Source organism: Dendrobates tinctorius, unplaced genomic scaffold (genome assembly GCF_039654945.1).
Source record: "Dendrobates tinctorius isolate UK_male_01 unplaced genomic scaffold, ASM3965494v1 ptg000039l, whole genome shotgun sequence".
Classification (NCBI taxonomy): Eukaryota; Metazoa; Chordata; class Amphibia; order Anura; family Dendrobatidae; genus Dendrobates; species Dendrobates tinctorius.
The window spans coordinates 3,744,665-3,771,968 of record NW_027361707.1 but is presented as its reverse complement, the minus strand read 5'-3'; the positions used below and the strand labels follow the sequence as shown (position 1 = coordinate 3,771,968).

The 27,304-nt window shown below is 43.7% G+C and overlaps 1 protein-coding gene across 3 annotated transcripts in view; it reads left to right on the top strand.

Annotated features, from left to right (window-relative positions):
• FAM53A (family with sequence similarity 53 member A) overlaps window positions 1–27,304 on the top strand; it is a 77,896-nt gene that overhangs the window by 25,659 nt on the left and 24,933 nt on the right. For all 3 annotated transcript variants that reach the window (XM_073574421.1, XM_073574423.1, XM_073574422.1), the window contains exons 2-4: window positions 6,309–6,534; window positions 15,575–15,629; window positions 17,578–18,383. In XM_073574421.1, the coding sequence (XP_073430522.1) occupies window positions 6,418–6,534; window positions 15,575–15,629; window positions 17,578–18,383 (978 nt within the window). In that variant the 5' untranslated portion in view covers window positions 6,309–6,417. The remainder of the gene's footprint in view (window positions 1–6,308; window positions 6,535–15,574; window positions 15,630–17,577; window positions 18,384–27,304) is intronic.

The window sequence follows — 27,304 nt, the reverse complement described above, 5'->3', positions numbered from 1 at the left end:
TGAAAGGCTTTTTTTTTCTAGCTTTACATTGAGCCCTGCCTCTAGGAGCCTGTTACGAAATGTTCCTACCGTGCACATCACCCCAGCTGCCATTTACCATTCCTTTTGTAGGTCGCTTGATGTCATCCGGTCAGTGGACAATCATTTTCGCCCTCTGACGGTCTGTAGCTTTGTTGTCCCCAATGTCTGCTTCTTGACCTTGTTGTAATGGACTGCTGTGTTATAAATTTTCAGGATGGAGGTAAAATGACGCTCACTGTATCCTTCTAGTATTGCCAGAATTGAGACCTTCTTTTCCTCACTCAAGACTTTTCTTTTCAACTTCTTTGGCATGGTTAAAAGTTATTTTTTCATTCCTATTACCTCTTGGATATTACTAGCACTTGTTTTGCCATCCAGCTTGTCCCATTGCAAGAGGCTTGTGAACACCACAGCAGGGTTTTTTATACTTTCATTAAATAAGATTTGGTTCAGGTGATCACCTACACAGAAGCACATTAAGTAGAATGAGGTGCACTCTGGTTGGAATTCAACTGACACTGGAATGGAATGGCTGTCAGACATGTAGAAAAGCTGATTTTTAAAAAACTGTGCAGTGGTCTCTTAATTTTTGCCAGAGCTGTATGTGTACGTATGTGTGTGTGTACACGTTGCCCAGGCATAGTAGCTAACAGCCATCCCGCTCTCCACTCGCCGTCCCGCATTCTCCCTTAGTAGCCCCACACTCCATCCACCGTCCTGCTCTCTCTCTCTGCAGTCCCTGTCTCCACTGGCCATCCCGCTTTCACTCCGCCGGCCCCGTTGTCTCCCTCAGCAGCCCCGCTCTCCATCCACCATGCCACTTTCTCCCTCATCAGCCCCTGTCTCCACTGGCCGTTCCGCTCTCTCAGTCAGCAGGCCCTGTCTCCAATGGCTGTCCAGCTCTCTCCCAAGGCAGCCCCACTCACCATTTGCCGTCCCTCTCTCCACTCGCCATTGTCATTTTGATTTAAAAAGAGAAAACACAGTAGTTTGACAATAAATGGCTTCACCCAACCATTAACCATGAGTGGAGAAAAGGGTTTTGGTGTTGTCATTCATATTCATTGAAAAAAGGCCAAGAAAGAAAAAATTCTGCCGGGGTATGTAAACTTTTGAGCACAACTGTATGTGTGGTGTATGTATATATGTATTGTACGGTTGTATGTGTGTGTGTATATACATATATATGTTAGAACTCACGATCGCTTTTAAACAAACTTCCTCTCTGTTCTGTACTGTATTTTTAGAAGCGGCAATCTGTTCAGAGCAGACTTCCTCATTCATTGAGGACATGTATTTCAAAAGCTGGCATATTCTGAGGCTCTTGACCTTGATACCCTTGCGTGGCCTTGGTTGGCTTTAAAGGAACCCTCTGTTAAAAGTATATCTACTTTCTTCCAAAAACAGACTTGTCCATGTTTTCGACAAGTAGAACCTGCAGTTCCACAAACAACCTGTAGGCAAGGGTGGTGTTGTGGAGTCGGTGGTTTTTTTTTTGTTTTTTTTATAAAGGAGCCATGTTTGCTAGACTTAAAAACCTCTTGACACAGTGAGGTTCTCTTTTTAAATCCCTGTATCACATGCTGCCTACTAAAGTTCTGCAGAAGGCAAACCTGGGTATAAAGTTATACCTAGGAAATAAAATATTTATCCAATTAACAAAATTTTAATTTGTTTTGTGTTTCTATAGCTTTCTTCCCATTTGTATCATTCACCTTATAACACGGGCCTGTGATAGTCTTTCTTACAAAAATGGCAGGATCTTCACAGACCACCATTAATGCAGTAGTTTTGGGATCAGTCAGGATCTGTACTGAAGCTTAAAGGGAACCTGTCACCCCCCCCCCCCAGGCGGTTTTAAGTAAAAGAGCCACCTTGTGCAGCACTAATGCTGCATTCTGTCAAGGTGGCTCTTTTATTTAGCGTCCCTTCCACCGCCGAAATAATCGTTTTTAAAATTGTTCAGACATACCTGAAGTTTGACCGGGGGGGGGGGGGCACATCTTTCTCCCCCCGGACACAGACGCCTCACATCAGTCAGTCATGCTGTCCTGCTTTTGAATTTGGCGCCGCCTCCTCAGCGTTCATTTCTTTTTCTCGCACCTGCGCTGTAATATTCTGACATCACCACAGGTCCTGCTGCACCGCTGCCCTGCCCAGCTCTGCCTCTACTGGTCACATGGTGCTGATGTCATCACAGGTCCTGCTGCACCGCTGCCCTGCTCAGCTCTGCCCCTACTGGTCACAGGGTGCTGATGTCATCACAGGTCCTACTGCACCACTGCTCTGCTTAGCACCGCCACTCCTGGTCACATGACACTGACATCATCACAGGTCTTGCTGAACCACTGCTCTGCTGAGCTCCGCCCCTACTGGTCACATGGTGCTGACGTCATCACAGGTCCTGCTGCAACACTGCTCTGTTGAGCTCCGCCCCTCCTGGTCACATGATGTGATGTCTTAGGACGGGCAGCGCAAACTGCGCATGCCCAAGAAAGAATATTACAGCGCAGGCGCGAGAAAAAGAAATGAATGCTGAGGAGGCGGCGCCAAATTCAAAAGCAGGACATGACTGACGGATGTGAGGCGTATGTGTCCGGGGGGAAAGACCTTCCCCCACGATAAACTTCAGGCATGTCTGACCAATTTTAAAAACGATTATTTTGGCGGTGGAAGGGACGCTAAATAAAAGAGCCACCTTGACAGAATGCAGCATTAGTGCTGCACAAGGTGGCTCTTTTACTTAAAAACGCCTGGGGGGTGACAGGTTCCCTTTAATCAGTGTCTTTATATATACACTGCTCAAAAAATAAAGGGAACACTAAAATACCACATCCTAAATATCTCTGGAATATTCCAGTTGCAAATTTTTACTCATTGCATAGTGGAATGTGTTCGGAACAATAAAACATAACAATTATAAATGTAAATCAAAATTAATATCCCATGGGGGTCTGGATTTGGAATGATACTCAAAATCAAAGTGGAAAATCAAGTTACAGACTGATTCAACTTCAGTGGAAATGCCTCATGACAAGGAAAAGATGCTCAGTAGTGTGTGTGGCCACCACGTGCCTGTATGAGGCGGCGGTTGGTCTCCTGAGGGATCTCCTCCCAGACCTGGACTAAAGCATCCACCAACTCTTAGACAGTCTGTGGCGCAACGTGACGTTGGTGGATGGAGCCAGACATGATGTCCCAGATGTGCTCAATCGGATTCAGGTCTGGGAAACGGGTGGGCCAATCCATAGCTTCAATGCCTTCATCTTGCAGGAACTGTTGACACACTCCAGCCACATGAGGTCTTGCATTGTCCTGCATTAGGAGGAACCCAGGGCCAACCGCACCAGCATATGGTCTCACAAGGGGTCTGATGATCTCATCTCGGTACCTAATGGCAGTCAAGCTACCTCTGTCTAGTACATGGAGGGCTGTGCGGCCCTCCAAAGAAATGTCACCTCACACCATTACTGACCCACTGCCAAACCGGTCATGCTGAAGGATCTTGCAGGCAGCAGATCGCTCTCAATTTCATCTGTGAAGAGCACAGGGCGCCAATGGGGAATTTGACAATCATGGTGTTCTGTGGCAAATGCCAAGCGTCCTACATGGTGTTGGGCTGGGAGCACAACCCCCATTTTTGGACGTCAGGCACTCGGACCATCCTCATGGAACCGGTTTCTACCATTTGTGCGGACACATGCACATTTGTGGCCTGCTGGAGGTCATCTGGCAGTGCTCCTCCTGTTCCTCCTTGCACAAAGGCAGAGGTAGCGGTCCTACTTCTGGGTTGCTGCCCTCCTACGGCCCCCTCCACGTCTCCTGGTGCCACTGGCCTGTCTCCTGGTAGTGCCTCCAGCCTCTGGACACTACGCTGACACACAGCAAACCTTCTTGCCACAGCTTGCATTGATGTGCCATCCTGGATGATCTGCACTACCTGAGCTACTTGTGTGGGTTGTAGAGTGTCTCATGCTACCACGAGTGTGAAAGCACAACCAACATACAAAAGTGACCAAAACATCAGCCAGAAAGCATTGGTACTGAGAAGTGGTCTGTGGTCCCCACCTGCAGAACCACTCCTTTATTGAGGGTGTCTTGATAATTGCCAATAATTTCCATCTGTTGTCTCTTCCATTTGCACAACAGTATGTGACATTGATTGTCAAACAGTGTTGCTTCCTAAGTGGACAGTTTGATTTCACAGAAGTTTTATTTACTTGGAGTTATATTCTGTTAAGTCTTCCCTTTGTTTTTTGAGCTCTATCTATCTATCTCAAAACATATAGGAAGGCAGCACTCCAGGTTGCAGTGCTGAATAATATATAATTTACCTGTTAAATTACCCAGAAAAGCAAATGTTTTTCTTTTTCAAATTTTACAGCCATTCGCATATTGTGCAATACAGTTCATTGTTTGCATATCGGTTTATCACTGCTGGATTTATAAAAGCGGCTTTGTGAATCGCTGCTTGCAAATACTTTGCGGAATTTGAATGATTCGTTGAATCCTTCACATTCAAAAATGTGCAAATTTTTCTTTTATTGGTTTGAATAGAATTTTTACCTACAAGCAACCTTAAATTCCTGCACCTTGTTTTCCCTTTTCCTCATGGATTTATTAACTATTTTTACATTGAGATCCTAAAAAAAAATTACGACTTTATATTGATTTTTTTTTTTTTTAAAGAAAGATTATGGTAATAATGATAATAAAAACTCTTAAAAAGGCAATGGGAAAAAAAGCACAAATATAAAGTTGTAAATGGGGAGTAGAGATCAGTATTGACCCCCCAAAAATTAAGAGTAAAAAATAAAATAGAATCTTAAGTTAAATATTTAAAGAATTCCGAAGCAAGTGTTTTTTTATTTTATTTTTTTAATTTTTAATCTACAAACCATTTTGGAATTTATTCTGGCATTACCAAGTTTTGTTAGAGTGGAAAACTTTACCCTTATCCGTTTGCCGCTGACACCTCTAAGCAGTAGGGATGAGTGGGTTGTGTGGGATCGTAGCCAGGCATTCACTAAAGCTAGAAAGTGTAATTTCTTCACGTTTTATGTACTGTAGTCATTCAAAAGTCCAAGACCACTTCAGGGAACTAGGACTACTTTGTGCAGCGCCCTCTGAATTTAAAGTTTCCCACAAAATGGGATTTTACGAGTGAATGTAATATGAAGGGCTGCGGTATTGAAGAGGTGGCACCTAAAGCTACTTTATCAGATGTGGCATTGATTTCCTGATGGTTGGAGTTTTATTTCACATGTGTATTTCATTCCTTCACTTGGTTACGTTTTTAAAGATTTTCTGCATGTAACACAGAATAGCTACATAACGCTACTCCATATGGAGATACCATACATAGTGCTGCTGTAATGGGGTTTGCAGGTTGACTCTGCTATCCTTAGTAATATAGTAGAGCAGTCTGATTATTAGGACCAGTGGTGTCACACTTCAACGAAGTCTCACCAGACCTTCTTATAGGAACAGTCATCGGGGATCCTGGAAGTTAGGAGGTGGTTTGTGCTCAACTGGCGGCCATACCGAAATTTTTGCAAATAGTTTTTCTCAACTCTAGTCTTCATGTAAGCGACTTTTTGGGTGCATCTGCAACACCCATTCTAGTTAAACCTTTGTTTTTTCCTGAAGATGCCCTATCACAGTGTATGTTGATGGTCATGTCTGTCATGATCCCATTGTAGGAGACTCAAGCCACCCAATTTAGAGCTCGGAACCCTAATTAAGATATCCAGTTGTCGATATATATATATATTCTTATCTATCACGGAATTCATAAATAAGCCCGAAATTAAAAATTATACCAGCGTTAATAGTCTAAGGTAAGGTGGTCATCTCCTTGGTAGTCCTTCAGACTTTGAAAACCCCTAACCTTTCAGAGCTCCTTGCTGCCTTTTTTATTCTATCATACTGTACATACCCCAAAATATATGAAAAAGTAAAGAAGCCCTATATCTGAGGATCACCGCTATCTAAACCTTGGTCAACATCAGCTAGCTGTCCTACATTTCATCATTGTGAGAATATATTTTTCCGTTCACATTGAGGTCTCTTGCTGCAGTAGGGTGTGGGTGTTTTTGGTGTTCGTCAGCCGTCACAGAGTGAAACTCGACACATTTCACATATTCTATGATTGCTGCCGAGGCCACAAAGTTGTAAACGTCTCCATCTCCTTGTAATTTTCTCTGTAATGTCATAAGAAAATTAGAGAGGCGTGATGAGCGTACACTGAACAGATGACCGTAACCAGCTTCCGCTTCTTCTTGCAGATGAAAACCATGACTTTCAACGCTAAAATGAACTAAAGAACGCTCTACAAGAAAAGCCCGAGTCTGCAAACAACGGAAATGTCTGAACAGTATTAAATCAAGAGGATCAATGCTCGTCGGCTTGAGAACCGCGGAAGTGGGGCCTACCATGGTGACACTAATCACAGAAAAGCTGCAGAACCAAAGCTTGGATGACCTGTCATGCAAAACATATAATATTAATCTGGTACGTCTTGTACTAATTGGGGGTCTTGGCGTAGAGATATTGCACAATGATTATTGTATTAAAAATTTCTATTTTTACATAATTTAAAGCCATACATTTATTATTTACGTTTATTTTTTACGATTTTCTTTTGTACTTACCTGGTTTATGGTTCTTCCAGATTTATTGACTACTTTTTCTCTACATATAGGTATCTGTTTTGAAGTGGTCACTGGAAGTATCCAGAATTAAACATTTCGAGGTTTCTGGCCATTTGTTGGTTTTGGTGGGAGTGGTGTTCTTGGGTTAAATATCCCCCCATTGAAATTACACGTCAAACTTTCTGGAAAAAGTTGACCAATTTTCGTAGTCAGAAGTTGGCCCTAAAAGGTTGTCGAGTAAGTCTAGTTGAGTGTCTTGAGTTCTCCCGATTGGAATGAAACCCAGGAAGACTCAAAGTAACTCATGGGTTGTCTTGGCCTTCTTTAGTGACTTTGTCTGGTACATAGAGTTGAGTCCTAAGATTTGGATCCTTCTGATATCCATTATGCATTATTGGGCATAGGGAATGGGTTTGTAGATTAGCTAGTGCTTTTTCGATGGACTATACTCCATTATGGCAGTATGTTTGTGGCTATCGTGGAAGTAATTGATACTACTTTGATACGGCAAGCAACTTTGTGAGTAGGCATTTTTGTATAGGATTAGTGATGCATTCCTGGATTTTGGCTTGACTAGAAGGGGTCCTATCAGATGATTTCAGGGTAAACATAGTCACTAAAGTATAATTAAAAAAGATAACAAAAGTGACAGCAGTACAAAATATCTACACTTATCAGTGGTTTGCATTTCAGTTTTCTCGCAAATTACTAAGGCAAATTGTGCATTTACAGTAAACATTGTCAATGTAGGTCATGTTTTGCAAACTAATCCTTTATGTTAAAGAGAACCTGCCACTTGCCATAAGTAATATTTTTTTTTAAATGGTGTAGATGCCGCTGTTGTCCTGAATCAGGCATTGTTTTTTGATTCTGAGCATCTACAATCTACATAAGCTAATTGATTTTCAGGATTTCTGTCCAGCTGTCAAGGTGGTCTATGATCACTAGATGCAAGCCTTGTGAGCTGCGTCCTTTTTGCTGGCATCTTTAGCTCCTCATGTATACATGACGCTTTAACGACGACTTCACAAATCATAAGAGACGTGAGGGAACCCAGCAGGTCGAAAGTGATTCATAGGGCTCCTATCCAGTAGCCACATCAGTATTCTGTGTCTACCGGTTAAACCACCACCTACTCGACATCTCTTCTGAGGCTTTTATGATGTCCTGAATGCATCAGCCTACAAACCAGAAGTGACTTCGGTGATTCCAGCAGGTTGGAGGCAGTTTATAGGGCTTTCGCCAGAGGCCATGTCCGTATTCCCTGACCACCTGCTGGGAGACCTTCACACTACCTTCTACCCGCTGGCATCTTTTTTGAATAGTAGGCTCGGTACAATGTCATGCATACAAGATGTCGCACTTGGCCTACAAATCAGAAGACGCGCCATGGATTCCAGCAGCTCTGAGGCGGTTCCTGGATCTCCCATCCATTGGCCATTTTAGTAATCCGTGACCATCGTATGGGAAACCTATGAACCATCTCCTACCCACTTGGCATCACTTCCAAGTAGTAGGCTCCCTATGATCTCATGCACACATGTCACATTGGGCCAACAAATCAGAAGAGGTGCCAAGGATTTCATCAGGTCGGAGGTGGAACATAATGCTCCCATCCAGACGTGGCCCCTGAAACGAGGTCTTTTGATTTTTTTTTTTTTTTATTCGCTCATTTTTAATATTTATCTACAATAACCCCAGGCTGGAACTTTGCTTTAACATTCATCTTTAGGGGAAATAAAGTTATTCCCCCCCCCCCCCCCCCAATCTAGTTTTCAATCAGCGATCATTATCTCATTAGCCCGGGGTTGCAGCTTTTGCCAGGAACGCAACCACCTGTGAGATCTGGGTCCTGCCTGGTTTGTGTCCTATGCAAATCAGCTTTTAAAATATATAAATTATGGTCCCTCCCATTGTTTTTCCTGAAGTTGCATCACTTTAGGGGATTTATTGGAGAGCTGATGATCTCAAGTGACCTAATTTGCAAGTGATTGCAATTCTTTAGGTGGCTAGGATTTCAAGGCTCCGAAATACCCGTTGAGATGAGTTCCCTGGACTCCATGCCATGAGTCACGTCTATTGACATCATCAGATAAGATCATTTTAGTATAATAAAAGGGAACACTGTGTCTGACTTTCACAAGAAATTTGGGGACATTTCAAGTTATTTTTTTTTTTTTTTTTTTAAATCTTGGTATCTTGTTAGGATCACATCGTCCATACGTCTTTAAACTTCTAGACTTCTGCACGGTCCCTTTATCAGCCTTCTGCAATGGGGTTGCCCAAACTGACTCCCTCACCCTAAATGACCCCGCCTAGCTATCAGAGGTGAGTAATGAGGACTCCCTGCTAAAATAAGCTTGAGTCCAAGTATACCAGGGCCAGTTCATGGTGTGGCAAGCTGGGCACTTACCCAGGGTTCCTGTTTCCTATCTGGGTGGGGGGGTTTGCCAAGTTTTGGACCCATGTGAGTAGAGCGGAAAAACATTCCATTTCGCTGTCGGACCTTGTAATCAAAAATAGGTTGAAATTAACTCTAGAATTGCGGAACAATGTGGAAACTGTATGGCAGTATTATGTGAGCTCTTCAGGCGAGTACTATAAGAATACTGCACAATTTGGCCCAAAAAGTTGGTGATTGGTCTCCGGAAGGGGTGTTCATTTAAGCGGAGTGCTTCAACTAATAATGGAATAAATTCTAAAATTTAATTTTTAGGGCTGTATTTTGTGGAAGCCATATGGCAGTATTTAATGCGTTGTTTTTAAGGAAAACAAGTATATGGATACTACTTTTTTTTTACATTTTTTTTTGTGGTATTTAAACTCCACTAAAACATTCCTTCACAGTGCCGGACATTAGATTGCAGTTAATTCTAAAAATAGTTGGAAACCATATGGCAGAATTATGTAGAATCCTTAAGGGAGTATTATATGGATACTGCACATTATTTGGCATTATATAGTGCTATTAATAGGCTAATAAAATATTCACACTACCTATCATTGGGTTGCAAATAATTTTAAAATTAGTTTTGTATAGCAGTATTTTTTTTTTTTTTTGGAGTATATAATTTCTGTATTTGAAACAACACGGCTGTATTATGTGGACTCTCTACAGATCGCCCTACCCAATAATAGATCAAAATTAATCTTGCATAGCGTTATTATATGAGCATATAATTGCAGTATTGTGAGTAAATTATATGGCCGTATTATGCAGGCTCCTTACGGGAATATTATATACCGTAAGTGTTGCACATTTTGATGTTTAGTGGAATTAGTAGAATGACAGACGTGGTCATTTAAACTGATAACTCTGCCCACCAAATAATTGAAATGTAATTTTGTATAGCGGTATTATTTGAGCATATATTTGCAATATTATGTAGAAACTATATGGCAGTACTATTATGTTGGTTCTTCAGATAGATAATTATATGAATACTGCGTATTGTATCATATTATATTGTGGTTTTAGTAGGCCAGAAATACATTAATTTACCCTGATCACTCTGTCCAATCCTAGACTGAAATTAGTAATGTATAGCGCTATTTAGAAACCATATGGCAGTATTATGTGGACTGTAAAGAGATAAGTTTATGAATATTGTATAGAATTTGCCATTACATGGCCAGCAGAGCGCACATATAAATTGACATCTCTGCCCAACAATAGAAATGAATCCTGACACCATATGGCAGTATTATGTGAAGTGTATAAGGCAGTATTATGTAGTTTCTCTAAGGGAGTGAATTGGATGAATACTGCGTATTATTGTTATGCATAGTAAAAAAAAAATCCTAAAAATTCCTGGCTACTTTGTCATACCAGCCTGTCTTCAGTAAAAGTGATGCTGTTACACACATTGGAAATAATAGCGTCTTATAACGGTTTTATTTATTACTACAACCCCCCATACAAGCTGAACGCTTGTCTTTGCTTTGGTTCTGAACTGGTTAACAGCACTCACTGCTGTGACCTTGCCCTTCGGGAATCTGCAGGATGGTGATATGATGGGTGCGGTGGTGGAGACGCCATGAACGTATAGGGAGGATCTCCTATGTTCTGAATAGTCCTACTGTTAAAAACCCTTTGCCTCTAGCTACAGCGGGTTTCCTCTGTTACAGCCGTGGTGTGCAACCTGTTTACTCCTAGCTACATAACTACAACTCCCAGCATGTTGTGAGCTGCGGACTGTCGATCTTTGCAGCATTTATCTTGCATGCGCTACATAGGTTGATGATTTTTGTTATTTTTTGCTTTAAGGTTTGTGGTATTGCACACAAGGTCGAGAGTTTTCTGGATCCGTTTACATACGTGCAGTTTTCTCCTAGACGTGTCCTATAGCGGGCTCCTTTAAATCTTAGAAAAGCCTTAAAGTATTTGTCTGGTGTGAAGTCATCACAGATTCTCACGGTAGATTGGTGAGGGTCTGACCACTGGGGACACACACCGAACGGGGCATTTTTATCAGCGCCAATGTTGGACTGCCGCTCCTCATCCCATTCATCTGTTCATCGCCGGATGAACCAAGCAAAACATTCGACAGTCCCTTAAGCTGCCCATAGACGGTAGACATCTGAACCTGCCAATATCAGCTGGTTTGGATGATGGTCTCATGTGTACTTGGGGTGCCGGCCGATTAATGGTTGGAAAAGATATTGTTCGCATTATTCTCCCTGAGAAGTCGCTGGCCAACGTGTCGGTGGCTTTCTCATAGAGAACACAGAAGTACTAAGCTGAATTAGCGCTCTTGTGTATACGAGAGCTGGCTGAGATGGCTGTCGGGCGAGTGACTGTCAGCCCTTTGTATCAGGGATATGTGATCCATTCTCTTGATCGGTGGTGGGGGTCCCGCCCAGCCATTGTTTCCCCCTACTTATCTATAAGGTGATAACTTCTTTTCCCAGGTCAAGTTGATCAAGCCCACTGGTTTTGCCTGGACCAGTTGACCAACCAGTGTGTATCACGGTCTCCTGAATCTTCCCAGACATGTCAAGGAAAAGATATTTCATCACCCAAGCTTTTTGCTTTCAGGGAAGATGAAAGGTAGCCAGCATGGGGTGACCTACAGTTATTTGCTATGCCAAGCTCTTGTATACATCAAGGTGTGGAGAGAGGGCGGCTACCCATCGAACAAACATTTGCCTGACGGCTATCCCATGTGTATGGCCATCTTTACCGTCTGTGGTTTTGACCTTGGTTGAAAAATGGTCATCTTCTGCCAAATGTGGTGGCCATGGGTCTGACTACTAACACCCCTGTATTAGTAGGCCATAATATTGGACTGAGGTTGTCCCTATGGCACTACCTAAGTTATCTGCTAGACATTTTATAACATACAAGGTAATCATACTCATCTGTACCACACAGAGGTCCTTTCTGGCCCACCCCTTGATGGTGCAATCTTGGGCAAACAGCTGTCCCGCCAAGACTGACATTTGCAAAAAAATATTAATTTTGGAATACCAAATGTGTAAGACTCGGCACTCATCTTTCATAAACATATATGTGAACATTTCTGCTATTAGATATAATATATATGTTACATTACATACATATTGTATTTTTTTTTCTTGACTTCCTGTGAGATTTTCACATCAAGAAATACTCCGGTGAACCTCGCCCCTATGCTGCGGCTGGTAACAAAGAACAATAGCATGCACTCTATTGCAAGATGAGGCCAGACTGCAATTTGTGTCCCTTTAAATTCACCTCGTAGCAAAGTATCTGGAAACAATGCGGTATTTTACCTACGTTTGCTACTTAGGCAGGAGACCTCAGGAGTGTCTTCGATATGCTTGAATAATATGCTTGAGTCCCCGCGGCTGCAAGTATCGCGGCTATTCATGCGCCGCAATGCATGCAGGGATTGTCTGATTGTTAGGCAATCCCTGCATGTGTTGCGGCTGTTGAACAGCCCCGAGACATGCACGTGCAGGTCATATTTTTCGAGCACACCGAAGACACTCGGTTAGCACCCAAGCATGCTCCGAGGACACCTTATCCAAACACCTTTGCTCATCACTAATAATGATCATAAATCGATAATGGCCAAGAATGTCCAATTAGGCAATTTATTATTGATGTACCCAATGGGCTTTTGCCATGTTAGGCCAAAATTCAGACATTACAGTCCAAGTACGGACTGTTTGTTGAATCCAACAGCTTGTCATCTACCTGAGGTTGTCGTGTTTAGGTCAGGAGACCTGTGGCTGCTCCGTGCATCATGGTGCATTCTTGGACCATGATATACAGATGTCCGATTTCAGCCTAGGTGGCAAGGGGTTCATTATCTGAGAATCCGGGAACTCGTATTGATGAAATCCATGGCCCCCCAATTTGTCATTTGCAGGTTTTTTTTGGACGTCCCTTTCCTTTTTTGTCTTTGTAGTATCGGTTGGCGTTTTCGGCGCCAAATATTTCAAAATTGGTAATGTGATTCATGAATTTGGCGTCAAGTAAAAAAAAAAAAAGTCTATTCTTTGTCTTGAACTGTTTTAAGCTACCAAAAGTATTTCTTTTCACCAAAGGGCACAATAATTGAGCTGAAATTGTGGCGTACTCAAAAAATACATCGGGGAAGGGGGTGGAGACTGCAGTGAACTTGAACCAAATTCGGCGACTTTTTCAAAACGTCGCGGTTGATAAATCGGGCAAAAATATTGGGAATCGCTAAACTGCCCACAAAGCGAAAAACAGCGAACAAATGTAAATACTTACCGTAAATGCGAAAACAGAATAATTGACTACAAACAAGATGAAAGGTACAAAATGCACAAAACTAGACAAAAAAGATGAACAAAGACAAAAATGACTCTGGGTCCATGAGTTCAGAACAATGTGTTTATTACTAGATAATTTATTGGAGACAATCAAGGCCAGGACAAGGGTTAGGCAGAATAGTTGGCTGCCTAGGGCCTTATTGCCCCATGTTGGGTAGGGCCACATCTGAACACTCAGCGGTTCCTCCCTGACCTTTAAGTGCCGAAAGAGTGTATTTAAGGATGTTTACGTTCACAGCGGAGAAAATAAAATAATTCTCCTATCATTTCAGAGGAAGCTTCTGAACAATGGTATCTTTTTTTTGGCGGAGCAAAGAGTAAATCAGAAACCAGAAGGCCTCTGAGCAAGGAAGTTTTGTTAATCAAGAGCGTTTCGCTCTGTTGCATAAATCAATATAGACCCAAACACTTGTTAAATTCAAGCTAAATGCCACAATTGTAGGGACTCGACAGTGCCAACCGGAGCAGAAAAGTAGCTCTAGGGCGATGCAGAGGCTCCTGAGGGCGCTCCAAGGCCACTCTGCCACACGTGAAGGTGCCAGTATTAAAAAGAAAAATGGTACATGGTGGCCATCTTACCTAATTTTGCATTGGAGCCCAAGACCTTAAATTTTTCCTTCAGATGATAGACCGGCAAATATCAAATGTCCATCCCTTATATTTGCCGCCTCGGCCACTCGGCTGTGTTGAAAGGAACCACATGAAGTGACAGATTGGATTAGAGTCTGTTCAGAGAAGCCATCTCGAGACCACTGTTTTTTTTTACTTTCTAAAAGGTTTGTCCGGTTAAAACAATTTATCACCTGTCTACCGGATAGGGGATAACTTGCTGATTGTTGGGTGTGCCACTGCTGGGTTCCGCACCGATTTGTCAGATCTGGGACCTTTTGTCCCCATTACAAGATGGCACAGCAGATCGGACTCCTATCTGCCACTTCATTCATTCTCAATGGGGCTGCCATAAAAAAAACTGGCAGCCCCTTAAAGATTGGTTGGCGCTGAGGTCGCGCATGCGCACTTCCGCTTTATACTAACCGGGATCAAAGATCCCCATTCTGCCGATCGTTGCAGGTCCCTGCGATTAGACTGTGGATAGGTGATGTCTTTTAACGGGACGACCCCTTCAAATCTTCTAAATATTATAAATAATCCTATTTAGGACACCACAATCTTAAGACTTACTTTGAAATGTATATGCGTTAACTACATAAATGAATTGCTTCGACGAATATAAAATATAAAAACGGAATGTCTTTGCAATCAGTGTCGATCAACAAAAGTAAAAAAAAAAGCTGTTCCGTATCCATGGTTACAGACTACGAACGAACCCTGTGTAGTCAGATCCATGTTACTCCTCGCTCTCTGCCTTTTTCTACGATGTTTGGTTAGCATGAAGCTGTTGGAGAAGGAATTGAGTAGCATAAACACTACTTAGCCATGACAGCACATAGCTCTGCATGGGAGCTGTATACACAAAATAGCGCGATTTTAATAGCAAGGTATTATTTGGGGCGCATTTAATGTAAAATGTTGATTTCTGGTGTTTAATGACATTTCTTGATTAATTTACAGATTGATAACATTTCATGACTCGACCTAAAGGATGATTATGACCCCATAAATCCAGTTTCTTTCATAGTCCTATTTTTTGTGTGTTTTTGGGAAAGATCTGATTAATAATACAGACTGACCCGGGGGGAATTAAAGGGATATACTGTTTGGAAATTAATATTTCTCAGGCCTTCAGCTCAATGTGAATTTTCGCCTTACTGTTGGTACGGAAGGAGGCTCGGCAGCAATCTGCCCACTTACCGTAATTCTTCTTCCTCTTACTTTGCTGTATTAATCAGATTTTTCTAGAAATGTGTATATAAGGATCTATTACCTCTGTAGCGAATTTTACAATGTTATACTTGTGTGATATGTTACCCCAATAGTTGGGAACACCCCATTGTGAAGTTTTACCCTTAGAAATGGACAGTCATATACCAGTGAATATTTTTTTTTTCTTTCTATAATCCCTACTACTCACATTTCTGATTTATGTTATATATTTTCACACCATGTGCTTTGTTGTATGGTGTTGAAGTTTCTTTCCCTTTGGTTAATTTCAGCGCTCATCTGAGAAGCTGAACAATGAAGGCAGCTTGTTCCCTTACGAAATCAATGGTAAGTTTTTTTTTTTTTTAAGAAACGTAAGCAGAGTTTTTTTTTTTTTTTTCTTATTAGGGTTTTTTTTTTTTTTTTCAAATTCCAAAAATAAAGCAAGGTGTCTGAAAAAGAGTAAAATCCTTTTTTGTTGCAAAGCAGATGCAAGGGGAGAAATAGGCTTGAAAATGTGGCTCGAGAACCCTCTGGCTCAAACTGGTCCTAGAACAGTGTCCCCGAATCAAGGGCTGATGGTGATTTTATGCTTGTAAAGGGCTTTGCATAATAAATCCTGATCTGCTTCATTGGCTGGAAGAGACGGACGACATATTTTGTCCCATCCGTCTGATATTTCAATGGACCAGGCAAGCGTCAGCCGAGACTCCCCAGACACAAAGCAAAATCCCTTCTTAATGGTCAGTTACTGCCGGAATGATGAAATCTACTTCCTTATTGAGTATTTTTTTTAGGAAGTTTTTAAGCGTTGCTTTTTTTCCTTTGGTCATACTAATAATGGCCACAAATTTGAGGGATGGGTGCAGGCTCCCCGGGATATTACCCACTGGGTGCGGGCTCCCCTGGGAATTTGACCCACTGGGTGCGGGCTCCCCCAGGATGTAATCCACTGGGTAAAGGGTCCCCGGGATGTGACCCACAAGGGGCGGGCTCCCTCCGGGATGTGACGCACTGGGCGCGGGCTCCCTCCGGGATGTGACGCACTGGGCGCGGGCTCCCTCCGGGATGTGGCGCACTGGGCGCGGGCTCCCCCCGGGATGTGGCGCACTGGGCGCGGGCTCCCCCCGGGATGTGGCGCACTGGGCGCGGGCTCCCCCCGGGATGTGGCGCACTTGGCGCGGGCTCCCCCCGGGATGTGGCGCACTGGGCGCGGGCTCCCCCCGGGATGTGGCGCACTGGGCGCGGGCTCCCCCCGGGATGTGGTGCACTGGGCGCGGGCTCCCCCCGGGATGTGGCGCACTGGGCGCGGGCTCCCCCCGGGATGTGGCGCACTGGGCGCGGGCTCCCCCCGGGATGTGGCGCACTGGGCGCGGGCTCCCCCCGGGATGTGGCGCACTGGGCGCGGGCTCCCCCCGGGATGTGGCGCACTGGGCGCGGGCTCCCCCCGGGATGTGGCGCACTGGGCGCGGGCTCCCCCCGGGATGTGGCGCACTGGGCGCGGGCTCCCCCCGGGATGTGGCGCACTGGGCGCGGGCTCCCCCCGGGATGTGGCGCACTGGGCGCGGGCTCCCCCCGGGATGTGGCGCACTGGGCGCGGGCTCCCCCCGGGATGTGGCGCACTGGGCGCGGGCTCCCCCCGGGATGTGGCGCACTGGGCGCGGGCTCCCCCCGGGATGTGGCGCACTGGGCGCGGGCTCCCCCCGGGATGTGGCGCACTGGGCGCGGGCTCCCCCCGGGATGTGGCGCACTGGGCGCGGGCTCCCCCCGGGATGTGACGCACTGGGCGCGGGCTCCCCCCGGGATGTGACGCACTGGGTGGCACGGGCTCCCCAAAACTACAATCTTTTTTTTCTGCACTTTTTTTAAAAAAAGAAACTTCCTTAAACCTTTGTTTTTAAATCATTTTGGAAGTTAGTTACTTGGTTGTTTGAGATTTATTTCCATCTATATAAAGCAGAAGTGGGGAATGGTTTTCTCTTACAACATGATGGTTTAGTGAAGCCAAAAATAATAGTTTCACAGGGAAAACTATTCTTTTGAGAATTCCCCTTTTTTCAGCCTCTTGTGTTATTTGAGTAGACCTGTGCGGAGTGTTATCTGTCCGGCAGTTTCCCATCACTAAAAATAAACTTGACTCTACTGATATGACTGTGCCATTACCTGTCCGTTCCTCCCCGAGCTTTATTTTATGTAACATATGACTTTCAGTATGAGACTATTGTTTTAATCTTTTTTCTCTTTTTTTTTTTTTTTTTTTTTTTGTCCCCCTCTCTTCTTTTCTTTTCCCTAACAGAGCACAGTCACTGGAAAGTGATTGACAGGGCTTGTCCAGTCCAGGCAGAACTGAACAAGAATACGTTTTTTGCTTTCCCCATGTGCCCCTTCACCAATGGCACTCCCGGCAGTTTTAATCTTCAATGGCAGAACGAATCCTCAAATCGAGCGTTGGTATCTGGTTTGATAAACAAACTTAACCTCAATGACAGCCTTGGCCAGCCACTGGCTCCCCCTACGAAAAGACATTGCAGGTCATTGTCTGAGCCAGATGAACTGTCTCGCTGTCGATCCCCCTGGAAACCTGGCAATTCCAAAGTCTGGACTCCAGTGTCAAAAAGACGATGCAACAGTGGTGGCAGTGCCACTTTACAGCGCTGTAACAGTCATGGAAGCAACAACTTGCAGAGAAGCACAAGCGTCAGCCTGCCTCAGAATGCCCCGTCTATAAACAACAATATCTTCACAATCTCCACCTGTAACACGTCCCCCATCCCAAGGCCTTCTTCTGCCAGCAGCGGCTTTGTGGACAGTAGCGAAGGAAGCACAAATTCATGCGTCCGCTGGAACTCGGGAGGTTCTTGCGACTTCGACCCAAGAAGGCGCCTATCTCTGTCTCAGGAGCACATCACAGAACCAGGAGATGTATTGCCTTCTGCTAACAGCACTCCAACCTCTACCCCGGAGCTGAGAAGGCGTCAAGGATTGCTAAGGTGCCGATCCCAGCCGTGTGTGTTAAACGAGAGGAAAACGCGACTAAAGCGGAGGCGCGACGAAGATGTCCGGTGGAATCGTCCATCTCTAGATTTCTTTAAAATGACACGGGTAAGTGCTTGTCACCAGACCAGGGCTACACGGCAATTTTGGACACGACATCTAATATTCTCGATGTTACATGGGCTAAAATGTAATTGTCATATTACGACACACTTGCCTGACTACTTGTGTCTCGCATGTCTTGGCGGTTGCAACGGGACCACCCCCGCTTTTATTATTTAGCATTGCGATACCGCGATCTGTGGACGTGACCAAACCCGCCCCAGCCCAAATGTAAAATTGTGAATTAATTCTGTCTTAAATGGTGTTTTCCATATGTCTTAGGCCATGTAGTCCATGACTTCACCACCCGTTCTTTTTTTACTAGAACCATCTTCTATGTTTGTACGTCGTGAATGGAAGCGGTAATGATACGGTTGGGATACTTAGAGTAGTTCTGTTTGTTCCAACCTGGTGGAAAGATATGTCAACATAGTTATGGAATTTTCCTTTTCTTTGTCCATTTTATCTCGGTCTAAGGAGGAGCTGTGGGAAGATGGGGAAGCGTTGCCATTCATAGCGCTCTGTTCAGGAAATGAACGCAAGCCTAGGACGGATGCACAAGTCAGCTCTATCTTAAAGTGTTTTCGCAAACCAAAAAAAAAAATAATTTAGTAGAAGTTTTGAACTCTTAGATGGAAAATCCACCCTTAAAGAAACTGATAGAACATCAGGGTACTGCAAAAATGGCAAATCCCTGATATAATTGCATTTCTATGAGTGGTGGGGACGTTCTGGAGTTATCCACTTTGTACTCTTTTTACCACCTGATGGACCCTCATGGACAACCATGAACATAATTTTGCATTGGGATGGTCTCAAATTATTGTCCACCATGATTTGAGAGCTCTAACTGTAGGAAAATGTCAGAAATTGAGTCCCCTCGTTTATTTGCAAAGGGCCATATTAATCACAGTAAGGTTCGGACACCGTGTGGCGAAAGGTCTGTAGATATTAGTTTGCTTCACTAGTTATTCCCATGACTGAATGAAGATGTTCTAAACAAAGGGGTGGAATACTTTATTTATACCTGTATAGGCTTAAACTTTTGCCAACTCCTATAATATAGTGGTGGTGGTCCTTCTTTCCATTTAAAGAGGACCTGTCACTTGCACAATAAATGGAGTTAATTCCCTTGTAAAAATCCTCTAGCTCCCCTGATTCCGATGCTCTTTTCTGTTTTGCGCTGCATCATTCCATTGCAGAGATATTCAAATTTGTTTCTTCAGAAGTGAACTATGTGAAATTCCTGCTTGTAGAACAACTTGCCATGTCTTCATAGTCTTCCCTGGGGGTGTTTTCACCCCTCCCTCCCAGACACTGCCAATCACAGCTCAGCTATATCTGAGATAGTCTGCTAGATCAGCTGTCACGCCCCCCAGAGAAGACTCTGAAGAAACGCCCAGTTGCAAGCAGAGATTTCAAATACTGCCCTCCAAAAGTAACATATGTGATTATCTCTGCAATGGAGCCACGCAGTGCAAAACTGAATAGAGCGGCAGAATCGGGAGCTTAAGGATTTGTACAAGGTATTTAACACAGGTTTTTTGAGCTGGTGAGATGTCCTCTTTAACAATTTACTTTTTTACCTCCATTTGGTTGAGGCTCTCGGCCGGTTGAATTGATGTTTATATTATATAGCCTTAAGACCCATTTCTGCCCATAAATGAGCGCCGATCAGCTATATACTACTTTATGGCTTTCTTCACACGAGGAGACTGCGTGGGGGACAGAACCATCGTTTTTACCCCATTTTGTCAGCAGCACATCTGTTATTTACTCGGGGCAATGTTATGCAGTCAACGATAATTTTTACGCAGGTGTCAATGAACCCATCAGCAGACAAAAGTGTTTTGCTCCTTTGACGGCTGATTAGCAGCATGTTTATATGAGGCAATGATCGGGAAAGGGCTTTCTTATTGATCCTCATTTTCCAATTATCGTCTCTTTGTAAGTGGCCTTTCGCTTTAGGTAATAGTTACCTAAACGCTCGTTCAGCCAAAAACTTTTCGCAGGAAATGTTAGGACCGCCTCATACACATAACATGGTATGCTTATCCTTTGAAATTTGGAGTTTTGGTCATTGATCTAAAGTGTATGGCCACCTAAGGACTCTTTGTAGACCAGGTTCCCAAGAATACTTATTATGCCCTTGTGTGGGTAGCAAGGTCGACTTCTTTTACGTACCTAACATGGTGATTTGCTTAGAGGGTGCTGGTAGCAATATACGGTTTCTGATCCTCGCTGGAAAACTTGCCCTAAACGGTTGCAGATATAAGTGGAAACTTCTGTCATGAGCTCATACTCTGTCCTCACAGAACTTGAGAATGAATCCATTCCCCTACCCCTCGGATACACGTTCGGCGAGTTACGCTCTGAAAATAGTGATTAAATAGGAAAGTCCCTTTCTCATGCAGTAGAGCAGCGTGCCAAGAGTTGCATAGCTCACCCACGAGTCTCTTTTACTTTATCCCATCCGGTCCGAGTATTCTCTCCCATGTGGCAGATGATTCTGAGTTTCTCAGCTCTGAACTTGTCGAAACATGACCAACATTAAATTAGATTTTACTTCACGTAACCTCTCTTGTTTACTACACATAATAATGGCCAACAGTTATTAACGCCGGCTCGTAGCGTAAACTTGGGGTAGGCAGGCTGAAGACGTGCCAAATTTATCAGCGGTGCATGTTGATGGATTGATTTGGCACTTTTTGACACAAGTTAACCCCTTCACTTAGGCTACAGTAAGTTTATTAGAGACTATTAAAGGAATTTTCCAGGACTAAGAAATTGGCCTTCTGCATTATGATTAGTTATCAATATCAGATCAGAGGGGATGTGGTTCTTGGAGCCTCTGTTTGCCGGTCCTACCATGGCTTGATGTATATGGAGTTGGAACTGCAGATCTCCAGAATCGTTCTCGGTCCCTACAGGTCAGATCCTATTGAAGGGAAGGGAGCTAATCGGCAGTACCGGAGAACTTCCCCTACAACAGTGTACGGTGCTCGCTCCATACACTGTGCACTCCAAACATGATCGGTAAGGATGACCACTGTCGGATCCCCCACCAGTCTGATATTAATGACCTCTTATAAGGATTGGTCATTGTTTCTTAGTTCTGGTCGAAACCCTTGGCTCACAAGTTTTTTTTTTTAGACTTTCCAATTTTAGCAGTTTAAATTGTTGATATCCTTGTGTAGGGATTATATGATGTCCCCATCCCCAGTCACAGTAAGTGTTTGAGGAGGCATCATGCTCTTCACTTTATAGCAGCATGGAGTCTCCCTGTCAGTCCTGGGACAGTGAGTGATAAGCTTTCCAAGTCAGGAAGCTGGCGTCGGTTCTCGTTCATCAGCTTTCCCATGACTGCTCCAATATCTAAAAACAGTCACCAAGTCTCAGAAGTGAAGCAACATGCTGGTTTCCAGGGAACTTGTAGCCAATGCTTCTGATTTGACTATATGTTTTTGGTCCTAAAAATACATATTAAAGTTGGGGGGTGCAAAAAACCTAAGTCAAAGTAAGTTTTTTGAGCTCGTTAGCAGGGCTGTGGAGTTGGTGAGCCGACTCCTCAATTTCCATGACACTGGCTCCACGACTACCTCATACCAGGGCTGTGGAAGTCGGTAAGCCAAACCTTCGACTCCTCAATTTCCATGACTCTGACTCAACCAAAATGGCCTCCGACTCTACAGCCCTGCTTGTTAGTGGAGGTGGCTTGCACCCATTTATTGCGTGGTTGGAACTTAGAAGTCAAGATAATACAGCAGTTTTGATATGGCCTCTCGGGACTTCCAAGGTAGTAGAGGGGGTTTACCAATGAGATCTCTCCGGAGCACTTGTTAGATCTCTAGAGACACTGAATGAGTCAACCGATCCAATAATCATCTGATGTGTATGGGGGCTTCTCAACGCACCCCTGACTGATGATGTAGAATAATAGAAGAGTTGGGCTGATGGAAGTTCAATGTCCAATCCTTGTTCTTTACCTCTGAGGTGATATGCCGCCGCCAGAAAGTTCATCCATCAGCTGTTTCGTGTGTGGTCAGCTTTTAGGCTACCTTGAGCTGATTTTGGCAGGAACGGCCAATCATCTGTCAGCCAACAGTTGTTTGGCCGCTTGGGGGGAAAATATAAATTGTGGATTTGTTTAATTGCTGCAATAATCTTAAGCATGCTATGTTATTGATCTAGAAATTCTGAAGCCAATCAGGTCTCTCGAGAAGAGTGGTAATTTTAGATTTTCTGAGATTAGATGTAGACCGAGAGATAACCATGGATTTATCAAATTACATTATATTTATTGCATGGTAGAGTTGAACAGAAAGATTTGTAGGTACCACTGCAGTCTGTGGCCTACTGATGAGAGCCCTGCAAATCTTCTACCTGGCGGATTCCTTTAGCCTAGGCAGGATGTCTTGGCATCTGTTGCGCTGCAGCCTTGATGTCCCTGCCAGCCCCACTAATCAGAAGAAGCGCCCGGAAAGTAAAAGGAGATTTGCAAAGCTCTGGTCCGGCAGCCAAGGTCCACCGATATGGCCACTGGACCAGGGTCCTGCAACTCTTTTTACATACCTCTACTATCTGAGTACCTTTACAGGATTGTTCTCCAGCCAAGTCAGTCCCTAGCACCCGCCACAAAAAAAACATGGCTGCTCAGTTTTAGGAAGAAGTGCCACACCTATCATTTGATTGTGCCTTTTATGGTTATATTTGATTTGAATGGAACGGAGCTGCAATACCTGACACAACCTGTGATCGGATGCGGCGCTGTTCTTGTAAGAAAGGAGCCATGTTTTTCCTATTACCATTTGGTCTTCTTATGTGAACGCCGACTTAGGATCTTTCACTAGCAATGTAAATGACCCTTTGTTGGAATTTTTTTTTTTGGCGCTTGATAAATGAGGTGAGGGGGGTCAACAGCCGCCGTTGAGTTCTTCACAGATTTGCCTACTTGACGTGAGTAAACTTCTACTTTGTGTAGGAAAATGTGTGGGTTTTTGCAGTTGGTGCTTGCCACCTGTATCTTCAGCGAAATGTCAGCCAAGGTGCGGCTCGGGTTTCAGGCCGAGACAGACAAACACGACTCTGTGAATGAAAGACGTTCATACTTTCCCCAGCTAATGGTTTACTGGGAAAAAAAAATCTGCTAATTTTTTAGACAGCTGTTTGACCTCTCCGGAAAATGTGTCGCTCCCCGTGAGATTTGTCCCCTTATACAACATTTCTGAAGGTTTGAGAAGCTTCACCCTGTGAGAAGCTGATCCTTTTTTTTTATTTTGTAAGCATGGCAGCTCATGCATGAATAGTCTTTCAGACGGAGACGGTTCGCCGTTCCGCTGTTCTGATGTTCCACCACTGCTTTGCAGAATTGGAGAACTTCTTATCTCTCTATACGGGAAAAGTAAATGTCCTGTTCTCTCGGGTTCTTCTTTCATAGCTCAGATCATTCTTGCTTTCACGTCTTTTGTCACAACTTTTCGATAATTTACTTTTTATATATTACGTCACTCCGATCATGATTGGGAATGGAGCAGAGATTTCTCTGATCAGTCTGCAGTGGAAACCTCAAAAATCTGATCCTGCCCCTTTAAATAAAGCTCCTCCTCAACTAGAAACCTCCAGCCTAAGATGGCGGAGACCAGAAGGAGCTGGATCTTGTTCTTGTCAAACTATCAAAGAATTTTTAATTATAGGGGTTAGAAAATCATGTTAATCATGAAATCAGCAAAACATAGCTGCGGCATACTCTGCTGTATATATCTGACCTTAGAAATCCTATAACTCTAAGGTGGATCTGTTGTTTGCCATAAATATGTATTTTTTTTGCATGGTGTAAATGCCGCGGTTCTCCTGAATCCGGAGCTGTTTTTCTACTCTCAGTTCAGGCAGAGACAGACTGACGTATTTCTCGTGCGAGAATCGCATCGTAAACCTCGTACCGGCTGTCGGCTCTCCTGACCTGAGCTTGTCAGGTGCATAGAAATACATCACGCTGTCTTGCTCAGGTCAGGAGAGGTGCCGACCAGTCCGTGCAGTGCGATGCAATTCTCGCACGAGTTATGCGGCAGTCTGTCTCTGCCTTTCCTGAGATATCGGCCTGTCTTCACTGTATTTAAATTTAGTCTTTTAGCCAACTAGACCAGGTCCTGAAGAAAGAGTCACAGAGAAGAGTTGAAGACCACACCCACTTGACTAACAAGACAAGCTATATATACAGAAAAGGGGAGGCCGTATCTCAGGAATGCAGAGGAGCAGAAATAAAACAAAAAACACACCGGATTCAGGAGAATAGCGGCTCTTACAGTAGGCAATAAAAATACACATTTCTAGGAAGTAACAGGCCCTCTTAAAGGGGTTGTCCGTTGATCTGTATTGCTGAGCTTAATAGGGGTCCTTTACCTGGGACTCCCACTGACAAACAGGTCCAGCAGCTGTCAGATATAAACCGTGTACAGAAGAGCACAACTCCATAACACGTTTTAGTGGCAGCGGCCACGTATTGCAGCTCGGCTGCTATTGAGGCAGCCTGTATTCCGCGTCTTAGGCTATGTGACTTTTTTCTGCGTGTTTTTATTTTAATGAAAACTTTGAGCTGCGTTTTATAGTAACAGCAAAAGCTGAGATTTCAGAAATCTCATGCACACACATTTTTTTTTTTCCTGACTGATTTGGAAAACTGCTGTTTTATATTTTTTTGGCAAATTGCAGCACGTCACTACTTTCAGCTTTTTTTTTTTTTTTTTTAACCCATCGAAAGTACAAAAACTTCACAAAAAACGCAGGTATCAGGTTTTCCTGCGGTTTTGGTGCAAAAATATTTAAGAAAGTTGCATCAGGTTTTTTTTTTTGGGGGGGGGGGGGGCATGCACAAGAGACGGCAAAAGCGCAGCAAAAACCTGTTTTTTATAAACAGCATTATCTTAATAGCGAAAGTAGCGAACGATCCCTAGAATTCTCACATAACTTGTGTTTCATTGGCATGTTGAGTTTTAAGCTGCACCCAACAATCCCAAAAATAGGCAACTGGGGAATTTTTTTTTTTTTGGCTGGGTCCGGGCAAATTTGTCTAGGTGAATTGACAAAATATAGTTATTACACGTGAATATACTAATGTTTATTGGCGCTGCATTTTGGCATAGAGTGGGTCCCATCTGACATTCTTATGCCTTCATTCCCTTTACTTAGGTGACGTGTGTGAACTGAGATAAGTGCGTTACCCATAGAGTATAGTAAAAGATAGTTGACCCGATATAGATGTCTACACACACACACGTCCTCTCGTAAAGCTGATGATGTAGAAGGTGAAACCTCTTCTAACTTCATTAATACCATAGTTATGTAAAAAAGAAAAAAAAAAAGTTTTGCGGAACAAGCGATCTGGTCTCGTAAGTTGGTCAGCCATATTGGTTGTCACTCAGAACTATGTTCTGTGTAGTCTTTTAAGGACTCGTTGTCCTGCATCATGTATATGTAATATTTGGTTATTACACCCAGAGATCAATCACGGAAATGGAGTTTCCGGCTAAACATGACTCTTCCGTCATAGAAAAATGTACAGAGCAGAGACCTCGATACAGTTCCTTGTGACTCATTTCCAGAATGAGTGACCGATGACAGCATGGTCGTGGTCTCTCACATATGACAGCGGCTTGTAATCGCTACGCTGGGTTATAATGCCCTGCTCTCCAGAGAGACTGGCAGCAGATGAATTAAAATGTTACCCCTTTAAATCGGGGCATCTTTTAGGCGTGGCATGATTGGAAAGATAAATGGTGGCGGTAACTGCAGGCCATAGTGCGTATCCTGGGGCCCATATGCAAAGTGTCCCATGTTCTACTCCTACAAATATTTAAGGTTTGTACCAAGCTTTAGGCTAGGGCTACACGTTGACTTGGGCTGTGACTCCGGCCGCGTAGGCAAAGATGACTGGTTGCCACTGTCGCTACATTGAAGGCATAGTGCAAGTGAATGGGATCTCAAGTTAATGCGATGAGCAAGTCGCAAAGAATCCAGCGGGTTTTGACTTTTTACAACTTGCATCATTCTCCTGCATTATGTTGCTATTTAGCAGCGCCATACAGCAATCTTTGGAAGCACCACCAGAGTTCATGGCCAAAGTCGGCAAAAAAGACCAAGCCTTAAAGTCACTATATGTTGATAGGATATTTGATAGGATTGCTCTTGGTCCAACTGCTGGGACTAACACCGATCCGTAGAATGGGGCTCTGCTAGATGATCACTTTAAAACTTGGTAAACCCACATTTTTGGCACACATGAGCTATTAATACTTGTTAAATGCACCTTCGCCTACCTAAATGGGTTGTCCCATAAACAATATTTGTCACCCATTGTATGATGCTGGGTGTCTGACTACCAAGAGCACCACTGGTCCTGAGACTGAGGGGCCCGGTGTCCCCTGCATAAATGGAAGCTATAGTGAGCTTGTGCCACCACCACCACTACTACAAACCATTAATAAACGAGTGATCATACATACACAGTGTTGCTTCATACTTACTGTGGACAATGGGACCCTTGTTGTGATTGAAAGAGTGGAGTTGCTTTTATTGAATGGGAACATCTAAGAAAACCTTTATACAGACAGCTCTGTCCTGTTTTTTTTTTTCTATACCCGACTCAGTCCGACATTAACAAGGGATTTGTAAATGGTGGACATTCAAATGACTATAGTTATCTATGTAACATCTGTCTGAGATGGTTTGGTGAATCCTTCATTGAGCAGGGCGTTGGACACGATGACCCTTGAGGTCCCTTCCAACTCTACCATTCTATGGCTTGAGTCAACAAAAGCAGGACTTCATTCTTGGTCAGAGAAATAGGTCCTTAGTGGGGGATCACCTCTCTTTGGGGCAAGACTATACTTATTCGTTAGGAAGGTGGTAAAGTGCCGACTCGAGCAAGCCAC